This window comes from Acipenser ruthenus, chromosome 53 (genome assembly GCF_902713425.1).
Source record: "Acipenser ruthenus chromosome 53, fAciRut3.2 maternal haplotype, whole genome shotgun sequence".
Lineage (NCBI taxonomy): Eukaryota > Metazoa > Chordata > Actinopteri > Acipenseriformes > Acipenseridae > Acipenser > Acipenser ruthenus.
In genome coordinates this window covers 6,487,493-6,502,629 of record NC_081241.1, presented here as the reverse complement: position 1 = coordinate 6,502,629, position 15,137 = coordinate 6,487,493, and the positions used below count along the sequence as shown (strand labels likewise).

Sequence of the window (15,137 nt, the reverse complement as noted above, 5' to 3'; positions counted from 1 at the left end):
ACCCCTTGACTTACCTTAAGACGGCTAATTTAGGTGCTGTCGAACAGCATTGGGCCTCACAACTGTCTCTATTTGACTTTGACATTATCTACCAACCAGGAAGAAAAAGCGACAATGATGATGCATTGTCTCGTCAGTACACTCAGAACAAACACGACAGAGGTAAACTTTACCGCAGGTGGGGAGGTTCAGACAATGTTAGAACAAGTTGTTCTGGGTACTCAAATTCCATGGCTTTCTGAAACCCCTGTTAGCAATGAGACTCCATCAATAGCTGCAGAGTGTGTAACTGTGCAGAGTGTTCAGACAAGATCCTTGCAAGAAGCAGACCTCCGCATTGGACGGTTTGCCATCTACTAGAAAAGAGGTAGGCATCCAGATCGTGCAGAAAGAGATGTTGCATCCAAGGACACACTGGAACTGGTGAGGCAATGGGATAAAATTGAAGAACATGCAGGATTGCTCTATCAGGTGATTATGGAAACACAAGGTGGGTCAATTAAGCAATTGCTTTTGCCCACAGCACTTAATTCCTAACACAGTTACAAAATGGCTGTGGACACCAAGGTGCTGAATGCACCTTTAAGTTAGTAAGGGGGCAATGCTATTGGCCAGGCATGTATCAAGATATTGAAAACTGGTGTAAAGACTGTGAGCGATGCTGTGTGACAAAGGGCACCCAACCCAAGGTTAAGACCTTAATGGTCAACTTGCAGGCATCTAATCTCCTGATCACTCGTTTTATCACCAAACTCCTCAATAATGCGATCCAAGTCATTATTTTATTACTATAACATCTCAAAAAAGCTCTGCAAATGTCTGTGTTCTCTGTGCGCTGAATCACAGTCAGCCAGCTTGTTTACTTATGACCGCCCCGTTATCTGATACTAGGGCCATGTATGACTATTCATGAGATAAGCCTTTTTTTTTTTTTTTCGACTTGTCTCGGCTCCTGTTGCTCCCACTCAGCCATTGAATGGTTTTTCGGCTTTTTCCGGAGAAAAAACGATTAGAAACCCGTTTTTTGCGTTTCTAAAATGATGTCGGACAGGGCAAAGGGTTAATGTTGGAGATGCCGTTTATCACGCCACATGGAACCAGAACAAAGCTTATTATGGTTTTGGGGTTGCCTACCCTTTATAGCAGGGGCTGGCCAGACATACAATATGGCCACCGGCTTCTTAAAGGGGAAATGCAAAAATGGTTTAAAGGGCAACATACTACATTCTTCCTCCCTTTTATTAGTCACCGTCCCATTGACTCAAAGTTAAAAGACTTTCTATCCCCTAAACACCTTTATTGCACTAGTTAAGTACATACCCATTACAGCAAATAAGCTATTAGCACTAGATAAGGCTGGTCCAGGGAATTCTAAGCGAGTAGCAGTCCCCACATCCCCAGTCTGCCCTGGGACGTAATTTCTTTCTGTAATAAAACTGATTTTGGCAAGTTACAAGGGTTAGAGTGCTTGCCAACTGTGGTGCGTATAGACCTTCTTAGGTTAGGTTGGATATCTTCACTTTCCACCTTTTCAGTGGCCTCATCTCCCTCAGCAAGATTTTCCAGGTCAAAATCAGATTCCAAGTGGTCACCTTCAGGCTCATCTCCCAAAGAACCTTCTGTTGGAACAGCTACTTCTATTCTCCTCATTGGATGAGTGTCCCAGGCTCCATAAAAGCCACCCTCTTCATCATCACTGGAGTTAGAGGATCTTGAAGAAGTGAAGGTTCTGGGATTTTCTTCATGAGGTGGCTGAACATCAGCTTCTTCCTGGCATTGCCCAGCTGCACCACACATGCAATTCGATGCAGTGCACATTCCGCGGCTCTTTTGAACCATCAATTGGAGCCACTGTGTAAACTGGTTTATCGTTGTCAGGACGTCCCAGGACTCGGTAAGAAACTTGTTCCCAAACATTTTGGATCTTGTGTCTTCCTCTTATACTGGGGTTTCTCACAGGGACAAGCTGCCCCTCAAGAAGAGAGAAGCCGAAAAAAGGGGGTGTATCTCATGAATACTGATAGACCCGACACCACATAGATAACACGGACATAAACAAACAAGATAGCTGCTTCCGCATCAGCGCTCACAGACATCTGCAGAGCGTTTTGAGATGTTATAGTAATAAAATAACAACTTGGATCGCATTATTGAGGAGTTTGGTGATAAAACGAGTGATCAAGAGATGATTTATCGGTATGTACTATTATTACGAGTTATTTGAAAAATATAGCGAACGAGGGGTGGGGCGGGGCTGGAGATGCCTAGTGAGTGCTTTGTTGTTATGCAGGGCCTTTTAAACCCGTTTGAGTGTGGAAAAAAATACTTTTAAACAGCGCGTCTAAAATTAACTGCGCGTGTGAAAATAAACTGGACCTGACGCGCATTTAATAAATGGACTGCAAAGGGTTAAAGAAACTTGTACCTGGTCTGGTGGGAGATGTGAGCGAGATACGTGAACAAACTACTGAGTGGTTTTTGTCACGTTTGTATTTTTATTCTTACTAACTCTTATATACAGCAATTATGTTGTGTATTGTGTAACTGAAAAAAAAATATACAGTATATAGTAATACTTTTGTCTTGTTATTCTGTTACTGTAAAAGTAACCATAAGGTGGCCTGTGCTACACTAGCTCGTGGAAAGAATTGTTTTTCTCCACATTGTAGCCGTCGGCTGCCAGAGCCTTCTTGAGCACGGCCAGGGAGACCCCACTCCACTCCTTGGAGGCAGACACAGCCTTAACGATCAGATTGGACCCGCTGGGGACGGTTTTCTTCTTAGGAGCGGCTGCCTTCTTCTTGGGAGCCTTGGCCAGAGGAGCGGCGGGTGCTGGTGCAGATTCTGCCATCTTAATTGTTTTCAGATTCCTTTGCTTTCCAGAAAAAAATAATGAAAAGAGAATGTTCGCACAACTCCAGAAAGCAGAGAAATATACGCTCAGTGAGAACCGTATAGAGTCAATCAGCCGCAGAGCACCTTTCTCTCCAGGTGCTGTCGCGTCACTTGTGTTTTCTTCCACAGCAAAACGTTCACACAGAAAGCGAAATTTAGAGAATTGTGTCAAATAAATATAGTAAAACTAAAGTGCAGCAACACACCTTAGTGTTAGCAATATTATACACAGGAAATATCATGTCGTTTTACTATGAAGAAACAAAATGCCACGATTGCTTTGCTGGATTGACTTCTGCTAAATAAACGTCAATATATTTATTGGAACGAAAATGTCAAAAAAACATGAGATACTATGAAAACAGCAAGCAGTATTGCTTCATGTGTTGGAATTGTAAAATGTGTAAAAATCTGTTCTCTTTGGTCTTTAAGTTAGAGTTTTCAAGCACACATTAGCACAAGCTAAGCGCAATATCTCAAAGATCTTTTGTGTTTTAACTTTTATTGGAATGCTTGTTTTCTCTGTGGATCCAGTTTAAAAAGGGCAGTGTGGCATAGTGGTTAGGGCTCTGGACTGGAGAGTTGTGCATGTATACATGGGTAAAAATAATGTGATAGCTTGTAACAGTTGGAAGTTGCCCTGGATAAGGGGGCTTCGGCTAAGGAACAAAACAATAATAAACAAGGTACATTAGTAATTTCCATGAAATGAATTAAACTGTAGAATGTAAAATCTAGCAAAAAATAAACAACGGGGAAGTCTTTCATTCTTAAACAGCCTCTGCTTTTTCTTTCTTCCTTTTATGGTGCCAATTCTGCTTCTGTACCCAAGCAAGGTACTTTACCTAAAGAATAAACCTGTATAAATGGGTAATTGTACGTAAAAATAATGTGATATGTTTTAACAATGTAAGTCGCCCTACTAAGAAATAAAATAATAATATGGTGTTTCATTATTTTTATTGTTTTCCACATTGCCAGTGATGTACCCACAGTTGATGATATAGTGTCCTTTGTGATAAAAGAATAAGCAGAGACCAAGCTTCTATGTTTATCAACTGTATTGATATCAAAAGAAAGACTCAACAGCGGCGGTCTGCAGCTTCACTTAGTGGTTATACTGAAAACCTGGAACTGGAGCACAGCACTACACAACAAAACAGACCACTTCAAAACACAGACATCAGCTTTCTCCAAACAACAAACTCTATTTCAATACAGATGACAAACTACTACACCTGCAGCTGATCTGAACACAATTTGAAGAATAAGGATGTCTAATTCATACAATTTAACTATAATCCTGAACTGATAATGAAAAAAAAAAATCCGCCCTCACTGGCCTCAACACCACTCTGTTTCTCTTCAAAGTAAACCCACTGACATTCAGCAGCAAAATCTAACACATTTAAAAATAACAGTGACAAAAAGCAAAGAAAAAAAGGAAGTTCAAGAACTGTAATTAGACATAGCCGGAAGAGAGAAAGCAGAGGATATGTGCAGCTCTGCAGTTCAGCTGGATTGTGACCCTTCAGTCCTGCAGAATCTCTCAACCTGGACTCTGAGATGCTGAGGTTCCTGCTGATCACCTGCTTCTGTGAGTCTCCTCTGATTTCACCTTGAGGGAGGGAGAAGGGAGGGAATTGTCCCAATGGTCTAGTGCTCCATGCAGAAAATATTAAAAAATAAACTTTATATAACTTTTGGGGAAAATTAAAAAACACTTGGGTATGAGCCCGAGGTCTCCAATCCTTGTCCTGAAGGGCTGATGTCCCTCCTGAGTTCTGTTCCAACTGTGCCCTAAATTACTTAAGTTAACTAATTATTTGTTCAATTAAGTCATTTAGGGCATAGTTGAAACAAAAACCAGAGGGACACTGAGGGGAGTGGGTTCAGAACCTCCTCATTTTATATCCTTGAAATCTTTGTTTAAAATGGAAAAAAACACTCTGATTAGGCAAATTGCGAGTTAAATTTAGGGTTCAATTAAGTAATTGAGAGCTCAGTTGGAACAAAAACCAGCAGACACTGACAGGGGGTCCCCAGGACCAGGGGCTGGTTTCTTTATGCACTTACGATGGCGTATTGGGCAAGTACGCTGTCAGAAGAAGATTATACGACAGAAGTAGCGTTTCTATACAACGTTGTTCATGCTACCTGATCGTATTACTTGCCGAATGCAATCGACACCAACTTACTTGGTGTATAAATACGAGGAGTAGATCTCTATGTAATATCCTTTCAGAAACATGGCTGCTCTAATGCATGCAGTGTATTTAAGGCAAAGACAGGGATATTTACAATGACAGAAAGCATCAGCTCATAGGAATTTTAATAGAAGATATGTGCACAATATTTTTGACACGGTTTTGGATGAACATTTGAAGAGGGGAGGATATCCAGAATCGATTTACATTTCTTGAACCGTTTGTGCACCGGCAAACAAAGAGACATTGAACTCTATCAACAGCAGTGCAATTGTTAGTCAGTCACTAAAAAAACTCACTTTTCTTTTTTGAGAAACTTGTTATGCAATTGTTCAAACTGCAAATCTCTATAAATTTGAACTTCTTCTAGAAGGTCCTGCTAAAATGCTTTAGTTTACTGACTGTTTGAAAAGCCATTCTCACCATCTCAACACACCCAACAACTTTCCTTGTTACTATATATATATACACAGTACTGAGCAAAAGTTTTAGGCAGGTGTGAAAAAATGCTGTAAAGTAAGAATGCTTTCAAAAATAGACATGTTAATAGATTATATTTATCAATTAACTAAATGCAAAGAGAGTGAACAGAAGAAAAATCCATATTTGGTGTGACCACCCTTTGCCTTCAAAACAGCATCAATTCTTCTAGGTACACTTGCACAAAGTCAGGGATTTTGTAGGCATATAGTCAGGTGTATGATTAAACAATTATACGAAACAGGTGCTAATGATCATCAATTCAATATGTAGGTTGGAAAACAAGCATTAACTGAAACAGAAACAGCTGTGTAGGAGGAATAAAACTGGGTGAGGAACAGCCAAACTCATCTAACAAGGTGAGGTTGCTGAAGACAGTTTACTGTCAAAAGTCATAAACCATGGCAAGACTGAGCACAGCAACAAGACACAAGGTAGTTATACTGCATCAGCAAGGTCTCTCCCAGGCAGAAATTTCAAGGCAGACAGGGGTTTCCAGATGTGCTGTCCAAGCTCTTTTGAAGAAGCACAAAGAAACGGGCAACGTTGAGGACCGTAGATGCAGTGGTCGGCCAAGGAAACTTACTGCAGCAGATGAAAGACACATCATGCTTACTTCCCTTCGCAATCGGAAGATGTCCAGCAGTGCCATCAGCTCAGAATTGGCAGAAAACAGTGGGATCCTGGTATACCCATCTACTGTCCAGAGAAGTCTGGTGAGAAGTGGCCTTCATGGAAGACTTGCGGCCAAAAGGTCATACCTCCGACGTGGAAACAAGGCCAAGCGACTCAACTATGCACGAAAACACAGGAACTGGGGTGCAGAAAAATGGCAGCAGGTGCTCTGGACTGATGAGTCAAAATTTGAAATATTTGGCTGTAGCAGAAGGCAGTTTGTTCGCCGAAGGGCTGGAGAGCGGTACACGAATGAGTGTCTGCAGGCAACAGTGAAGCATGGTGGAGGTTCCTTGCAAGTTTGGGGCTGCATTTCTGCAAATGGAGTTGGGGATTTGGTCAGAATTAATGGTCTCCTCAATGCTGAGAAGTACAGGCAGATACTTATCCATCATGCAATACCATCAGGGAGGCATCTGATTGGCCCCAAATTTATTCTGCAGCATGACAACGACCCCAAACATACAGCGAAAGTCATTAAGAACTATCTTCAGCGTAAAGAAGAACAAGGAGTCCTGGAAGTGATGGTATGGCCCCCACAGAGCCCTGATCTCAACATCATCGAGTCTGTCTGGGATTACATGAAGAGAGAGAAGCAACTGAGGCTGCCTAAATCCACAGAAGAACTGTGATTAGTTCTCCAAGATGTTTGGGCCAACCTACCTGCCGAGTTCTTTCAAAAACTGTGTGCAAGTGTACCTAGAAGAATTGATGCTGTTTTGAAGGCAAAGGTGGTCACACCAAATATTGATTTGATGTAGATTTTTCTTCTGTTCACTCACTTTGCATTTTGTTAATTGATAAATATAAACTATTAACATGTTTATTTTTGAAAGCATTCTTACTTTACAGCATTTTTTCACACCTGCCTAAAACTTTTGCACAGTGCTTTATATATATATATATATATATTGTGGCTTCTAATGTGTCGCATGTGTTTTGATAGATGTGATAATTCGTATTTCACGGGGCGGAGCTATGCCACCTGATAGTGTCAATTGACAGAGCTAGTAAACATATACACATGGAGAGAGGAGCGCCGCCTCTTCAAGGCCCAACATTTACTTGATCGATAGACACAATAAACAGGAGGGGGGCCACCGTCTTTGTTCCGCCTCTTCAAAGCCCAAACACAATAGAAGGGGGGTTCCGTCGCTGAGGAGACCCGACAAACAGGAGAGGGGCCACCGTCTTTGAGGAGACCCGACAAACACGAGGGATGCCACCGCTTGGGGACCCTCACATAGAGGAATCAGACCTGAAAGAAGAATCCCAAAAGAAACATACATGCAGATGGAAGGGTTTGGCTGGGGGTCCCCTCTGACTCATGGAGAACCCTCCTCTATGAGGTAAATGAAGCAGAGCTTAACAAAGGGTTGGAGAAAGTGGAATCACTAACCCTCCAGAGGAGACTGATGCAAAGGCGGTTGAGATGCTAGAGGAGGAGGAGGAGGAGGGAGGAGGAGGAAACGAAAAACACAAGACAGCTAGGTAGAGGTGACTAATGTTTAAATAAGGTGGATTTAATTGATGACAGCAGATGATAGGTTGTTGGTGCCTAGCTCCGCCCCCTGAACCCCACCTATAGGTTAACATTACATTAATACATTATTTGTCAAGGCAACGCAATGCTGTTTTTATGGTGCAGCTATAAATGTTTTTACACAAGAATCGGTCCTACATAAACACAGTGTTAATGGAAAATGTGGTATTAGGATATTTCAAATTCTAGTTTCTGTCTATTACATGAATAAACATACTTTTCTAAACCATTCAAAGGTATTCTTGTGCTGCGTGATGAATCAATTTTCAGATAATACGGCATTACTGGCCGACCTGTCGGACACAGACACCGATTCGAGTGGCTTATAGGGCAGCAGTGTGGAGTAGTGGTTAGGGCTCTGGACACTTGACCGGAGGGTCGTGGGTTCAATCCCAGGTGGGGGACACTGTTGCTGTACCCTTGAGCAAGGTACTTTACCTAGATTGCTCCAGTAAAAACCCAACTGTATAAATGGGTAATTGTATGTAAAAATAATATGATATAACAATTTTAAGTCGCCCTGGATAAGGGCGTCTGCCAAGAAATAAATAATAATAATTATAGAAACTGGTGATAACCGATCACATTAGCAGGTGATAAGTGGTGGAAAGACCAATCGTATTTGTATTTACGATCCACAATATAGAAACGAGCGCCAGGATTGAGAAGCACTGGTCCATTAGAGGCTGATCACAACTGACTTTCTCTTCAATATTTACCAACAGGAGTAATTTAATATATAATTTAGATTTCTTTTTTAAAAGCTAATTCATGCCTCCTCATAAAATCGCAGTTTTTTTTCTTCACATTCTTATTTAAGACAAATTCAGATACTTGTATTCTTAGTATATCATTTATGTACTTTTTAAAAGACTTTCAGTATACTGTGCATTGATTATACAGCATATTCATATTGTAATTATGTAGTATATTGTCGATACATTATAATGTATAATACTGTAGGCTAGATGTTTAGTAAATATATTGAATAATTTAATCATGTATTAGATCTGTACTGAAGCTGTCTCTGTTTCTTCCAGGTCATCTCTTTGGAAAGCAGAACACATTTCCAGTAGCAGGTAGGTATTTTTCACTGTTTCCAAGCAGATCAGGTCATGTTACTGAAAAGCTGCAAAACTGCACTGAACTTTATAAAGAAATGTGATCACTTGTTACAAAACCATAGTGAAGCTGTCAGTGCAGCTTCAATATAAAAATCATGGTAACACGTTACATTGGCCTGTATTCATCAAGGGTTTTACACAAATTTGCTATTTCTGACACTTTTTCTAAAGAGAATAAGCAGTAAAATGAATGAAAAATTACTTACTTACACACATCATCTTTAAATCAAACTGTACGCGCTGTGACGTACGCATGTTAACTCTCATTTGCATTTTATTCAAGTTTAAACAAATGTCGGAAATAGAGAATTTGTGTAAAAACCCTTGATGAATATTAGCCATTGTACCTGTAATTACTGTATATTTACATAGTAGTCGCTTTGTAGATACATATGTAGCCATACATAAAATTCCAATGGTATTATGCATATGCAATCAATATGTAAACACAAAGCCCAGAACTCACTGCACGATGCCATGGTCGCGTCTCTCTCATTATTAAATTCGACAAATGGGCACCACAGCTGACAAGTATATATGGAGTGCCATTTGTGCCCAAACTATCCAGCCATTAATTTGTCAATTTGTTTGTCAATTCATGAATTCGTCCATTTGTCCAGCAATTTGCACTGTGCTTGATGCATTTTTTTAACATTTCACAACATTTCTTATGCCTCCATTGACACTCCATACGGAAGTCTCCATTGAAAATCAGCTGAGTCGAATATCTTGTTCAATAGAATATCTTTGGAAACGCCCTTCTAATAAACTGTAATATTATTGTCTGAAGCAGTTTTAAGTGAGGCTGGATTTTCATTGGTTAAAATATTAGTGTGTGCTCCCATTAGCTAAAAAGGTTGCAGTGTTTTCGGCACAGTGCGAGATTGACAGTTGGAAGTTTGTCTGTTTGTTGGGAAGTTTGCAGGGAAGTTCGTCTGGTTGATTGGAAATTTGCAGGTCAATTAAATAATGAATGACAATTCATTAAATGTTAAATTTAAGCAAGTATCGAATATCGAATTTTAGCATCAAATAATAAATACTAGCATTAAATATTAAATTAATGTATCAAATGTTACATTTTAACATCAAATGTTAAAGCTTAACATCAAATCATAAATTCAACATTGAATATTAAATGCAAGTACTGAATGTTAAAAACTAGCATCAAACATTAAATATGAGCTTTATACATTCAATGTCCCTTTTATCCATGTGATGTGCTTTTTATCCATTCGATGCATGCACTTGCAAACTGTCAATCAATCCCATCCGCCCCGCCCATTCCCACCCCTTCCACATCAGGGAGATCCGTGTTCCTCCTTGTTACCTGTTAACCTGTTCAGCCAATGAGAGGCTTCGATTTTCAAACTGAAATACGGTAGCTGTCCTAATGGAGGAAGCGTGCGGTTATTTATTTATTTTTAAAACTGCAATGCAGTGGAAAAGAGATGCTTGACAGCAAGCTGGAGTGTTGTCTTTTTCTTTTTTTTTTCCTGACAGTAAAATCAATAGTAATCAGCGACCTGTAGAGGCGCTCGGCCGTGCACACCAAGAGGGCGTACTGAGGACGCACAAAGCCCTCGAGTCAACAGCGTTTGCAGAGCAAGGCTGGACTCGCTGTACAGCTGTAAAGAGCAGTGGAAAAAACAGAAGGAACATGAAGCAAGCTGCAGAGGTTAGAAAGCAGGCTGCAATCACTGAGAGATGTAGGCTGATGAAGACTTTTATACATTTTTTTTTAAACGAAACGCAGTTGCAGTTGCATATGCATTAGCTCAGCCTAATTGCAAGGGAACTCACAAAAACTGGAAGAAGGAGCTCTAAAGAGTCAATCAGAACTGGCAAAAAAGGATTAGAGTAATACTCACCACTTTACCTACCTGTCTGTGAAAGGGAAAAGAGACTGAGATCTCCGCGCAGGGACTATTTATTACCTCTGTGAGGCGGGACCGAGGACGTCACTCCATGGAGGGGTCTATCAGCAGCTTTTGATATAAAACGCTCAGCGAATACATGACAAGCAGGCATATCCCAAAAGTATTCAATTTGGCGGTCATCTTCGAATTGAAAGGGAGCCACGCTCACACCTCTTTCAGACATCTAATCACTCACTTCTTCTTGAATGACACAACACTCTCACACGCTAGCTGCTGTATTTTCAGTAGTTTTATTTTAGTTTGCATTTTCGGTCACTTAAACTGGGCAGTATACCGCAGCAGCAACGACATAGGAACATCTAGACTGCTCCGTGATAGCAATGTATAGTACAGTGCATGTAGACTGCTCTGTGATATAGCAATGTACAGCACAGTGCATGTAGACTGCTCTGTGATAGCAATGTACAGCACAGTGCATGTAGACTGCTCTGTGATAGCAATGTACAGCATAGTGCATGTAGACTGCTCTGTGATAGCAATGTACAGCATAGTGCATGTAGACTGCTCTGTGATAGCAATGTACAACATAGTGCATGTAGACTGCTCTGTGATAGCAATGTACAGCACAGTGCATGTAGACTGCTCTGTGATAGCAATGTACAGCACAGTGCACCTTTTTTACACCATGAATAAAACGGCAGAAATGTACTTAACTGAATGAATAATTCTCAATGTACTGTGCATTGAAAGAGAACATTTTTTATGACATTAATGACAGCTAAATTACAACCCTCTCAGTTTATTTATAATCGAATTACACCACCTGACAACTCGGAACAAGGAGACAAATACACTCTTGTATGGGAAATGAATTTCCACATGAGGTATCGCTTACTTACATGTGTATAGCTTTACACAGAAATGTAGTTTTGTCAACCACAGGTCTGCAGACACCATCTCCAATCTCTTTTTTTTCATCAGTAGAGGGGGTGGGTGGGGTATGGGGGAAGCACTGTCTGTAGCAACATACACTACTGTGTCAATTAAAGCTGTAGCGTACCCACACGTGCCAGCATGTGCAAGACGATAGAACTAGCATTTAAATTTAAAAAAAATGGGGAGGGAAACTTTTCGGCCGTGGGGCCCTATGCAACCGCATAGGCTGCATAGGCTTAAGGCTATGTGTGACCTGCACCTTTATTTAGAGACCACCTGGTCTGAGTGACCACTTTAAATGATATCTGTGCTTTTATTTAACTCTATTAAAGGACCACCTGTCTACCAGTGACCACAATCCTCTTACTAAACAATGGACTTAAACCTGTATTAAGCAACAATTGTAGCAGGCTTTTTAAAAAAAAATCTGTAATCATTAAACATACTATTAAAACAACAGTGCTCTCTGTAAAGAAAGAGAGAAAACATGGAGAAACGAAAGGTCTTCCTCACTCTAGATATGAGAGAATCATTGCTTCTTTCACAATGCTTTGTAAATGCATTATCTAAACAAATGTAATTCAATTACAGTGCTTCATTTTGGTATATTCAATCTTCTAGTCTTTTTACAGTGTATTTTAAACATACAGAATTATAGGAAGGCATTCATAAGTTATGGGCCCTTTTTTGAGAAGCCACCTGTGTTAAGAGGCCCCTATTTGACTGTCCCTTGAGTGGTCTCTTAATACAGGTTTGACTGTATTTTAGAATCTGCCTGCAGTGAAAACCTGGACTGGAATGGATCACGTGGGCCAGAGTTGAGTAGCCCTGCTGTAATAAATGTAAATGAACTGTCTGCCTTGTTTCCAATTAAACTAATTCACTCAGATGGGATTCAGTGTAAGTTAGCAGTCAGGATCCAAACTGTCCAGTTTAACTGAAGTCCAATGAGGGACACTGTTTGTAGGTAAGTATGACAGTTTAAGAGCTGAGAATCAGATCTCCTATCAATGTCTTCTCTTTCAGAGGGTGTTCCTGTCAGGCTGGTGGGTGGGAACAGCTGCTGCTCTGGGAGAGTTGAGGTTCTTCATGATGGCCAGTGGGGGACAGTGTGTGATGATTCCTGGGACATGAACGATACCCAGGTTGTGTGCAGAGAGCTGGGCTGTGGCTCCGCTGTGTTGGCTCCAGGAAGTGCTCACTTTGGCCAAGGGAATGGAACAATCTGGCTGGATAATGTGGCATGCAGTGGATCAGAGACCTCACTGCACAGCTGTGGATCACAAGGATGGGGTAAACATGACTGTAAACACGGTGAAGATGCTGGAGTGGTTTGCTCAGGTAGGAAAGATTTAGATGTTTCTATTAAAAAAAAGCTCTCAATATCAGGACCTCTTCTGCAACTTTAAGAACTCATTTGTTGGATTCCTTTTTTGTGTTATAAACATTCCCTCAGGTTAAATAAGAAAATAGCATTGTCATTGATGAAAAAGGTCTTAAACAACCATTGATAACACATCACTTAAAACAGACCATAAACAGAGCGTTTTATAAACAATTAACTTCTACTCCCAAAGTCAGAGGGACCTGATTCCTGGAATGAAAAACTTCTCGTCCAGCATTGACTATTGCAGACACCTTACTTTCTGCCCTGTGTATATTAATTATTTGTTGTATTCCTGGGCCTCTTAATTGCTGTTTGGCTTGTGTGTTATTTTGAACTCAGTTATCTCAATTTAGAATTCATATAGTTCCCAGGAATAACATTTTACAGCCAATCAGTAAACTTCAATCACTTTTTGTTTAATTCAAACACAGTGGATTAGTGTTTTATATTGTCTTTGGGGTCCTATAGCTGCACAAAGTGCAAAACTTACATAGTAACAGAAAGGCTTAAAAGTGCATGTATACTGAGGAAAGAGAGAATCTCAGCTCTACATATACTGACAGCAGTGTGGAGTACTGGTAAGGGCTCTGGATGCTTGTGGGTTCAATCATAATCGTAAATAATAATAATAATAATAATACTGTAAACTGACAGAAGAGAAATGTTTAACTGTACATAGAGGAGACAGGCTCGACTGTGCATGTGAACTGATAATGAGATGCAGGCTTAACTGCCCATATAAGTAAATGTTTGATCCCTGTGATTAATGTATTGACCTCTGTTATCAGCATTGCAGAGTGTTCCTGTCAGGCTGGTGGGCGGGAGCAGCTCCTGCTCTGGGAGAGTTGAGGTTCTTCATGATGGCCAGTGTGGGACAGTGTGTGATGATTCCTGGGACATGAACGATGCCCAGGTTGTGTGCAGAGAGCTGGGCTGTGGCTCCGCTGTGTTGGCTCCAGGAGGTGCTCAATTTGGCCAAGGGAATGGAACAATCTGGCTGGATGATGTGGCATGCAGTGGATCAGAGACCTCACTGCACAGCTGTGGATCACAAGGATGGGGTAAACATAACTGTAACCACGGTAAAGATGCTGGAGTGGTTTGCTCAGGTAGGAAAGATTTATTTGTTTCTATTAAAAAAAACATTACAATATCAGGATCTCTTCTGAAACTTTAAGAACTCTTTTGTTGGATTCCTTTTTTGTGTTATAAACATTCTCTCAGGTTAAATAAGAAAATAGCATTGTCATTGATGAAAAAGGTCTTAAACAACCATTGATAACACATCACTTAAAACAGACCATAAACAGAGCATTTTATAAACAATTAACTTCTACTCCCAAAGTCAGAGGGACCTGATTCCTGGAATGAAAAACTTCTCGTCCAGCATTGACTATTGCAGTCACCTTACTTTCTGCCCTGTGTATTTTAATTATTTGTTCATTCCTGGGTCTCTTAATTGCTGTTGGGCTTGTGTGTTATTTTTAACTCAGTTATCTCAATTTATAATTCTTATAGTTCAGAGGAATAACATATTACAGCCAATCAGTAAATTTAATCACATTTTGTTTAATTCAAACACTGGATTAGTGTTTTATATTGTCTTTGGGGTCCTACAGCTGCACAAAAACTTACATAGTAACAGAAAAGCTTAAAAGTGCATGTATACTGAGAAAAGAGAGAATCTCAGCTCTACATATACTGGCAGCAGTGTAGAGTACTGGTAAGGGCTCTGGATGCTTGTGGGTTCAATTGTTATCGTAAATAATAATAATTATTTTTTATTTTTTAGTAGACGCCCTTATCCAGGGTGACTTACAACTGTTACAAGATATCACACTATACAGATATCACATTATTTTTACATACAATTACCCATTTATACAGTTGGGTTTTTACTGGAGCAATCTAGGTAAAGTACCTTGCTCAAGGGTACAACAGCAGTGTCCCCCACTGGGGACTGAACCCACAACCCTCCGGTCAAGAGTCCAGAGACCTAACCACTACTCC

General features: G+C 40.4%; 2 protein-coding genes across 2 annotated transcripts in view; both read left to right on the top strand.

The window, feature by feature from the left end:
* The window catches only part of LOC117965738 (E3 ubiquitin/ISG15 ligase TRIM25-like), a 323,400-nt gene that overhangs the window by 267,155 nt on the left and 41,108 nt on the right, over positions 1 to 15,137 (top strand). The gene's annotated exons all lie outside the window — the stretch shown is intronic.
* LOC117968607 (deleted in malignant brain tumors 1 protein-like) lies at positions 4,380 to 14,346 on the top strand. The gene is made up of 4 exons (XM_059016717.1): positions 4,380 to 4,492; positions 8,841 to 8,879; positions 12,767 to 13,081; positions 13,916 to 14,346. The coding sequence occupies exons 1-4, from the start codon at positions 4,462 to 4,464 to the stop codon at positions 14,302 to 14,304; spliced, it is 774 nt and encodes a 257-aa protein (XP_058872700.1). The 5' UTR covers positions 4,380 to 4,461; the 3' UTR covers positions 14,305 to 14,346.

Bases quoted from the DNA above. Each gene is read 5' to 3' on its own strand.
- LOC117968607 (XM_059016717.1), top strand. From the start codon at position 4,462: ATGCTGAGGTTCCTGCTGATCACCTGCTTCT. The intron at 4,493-8,840 runs GTGAGTCTCCTC...TGTTTCTTCCAG, and splicing joins CCTGCTGATCACCTGCTTCT to GTCATCTCTTTGGAAAGCAG. The intron at 8,880-12,766 runs GTAGGTATTTTT...CTTCTCTTTCAG, and splicing joins GAACACATTTCCAGTAGCAG to AGGGTGTTCCTGTCAGGCTG.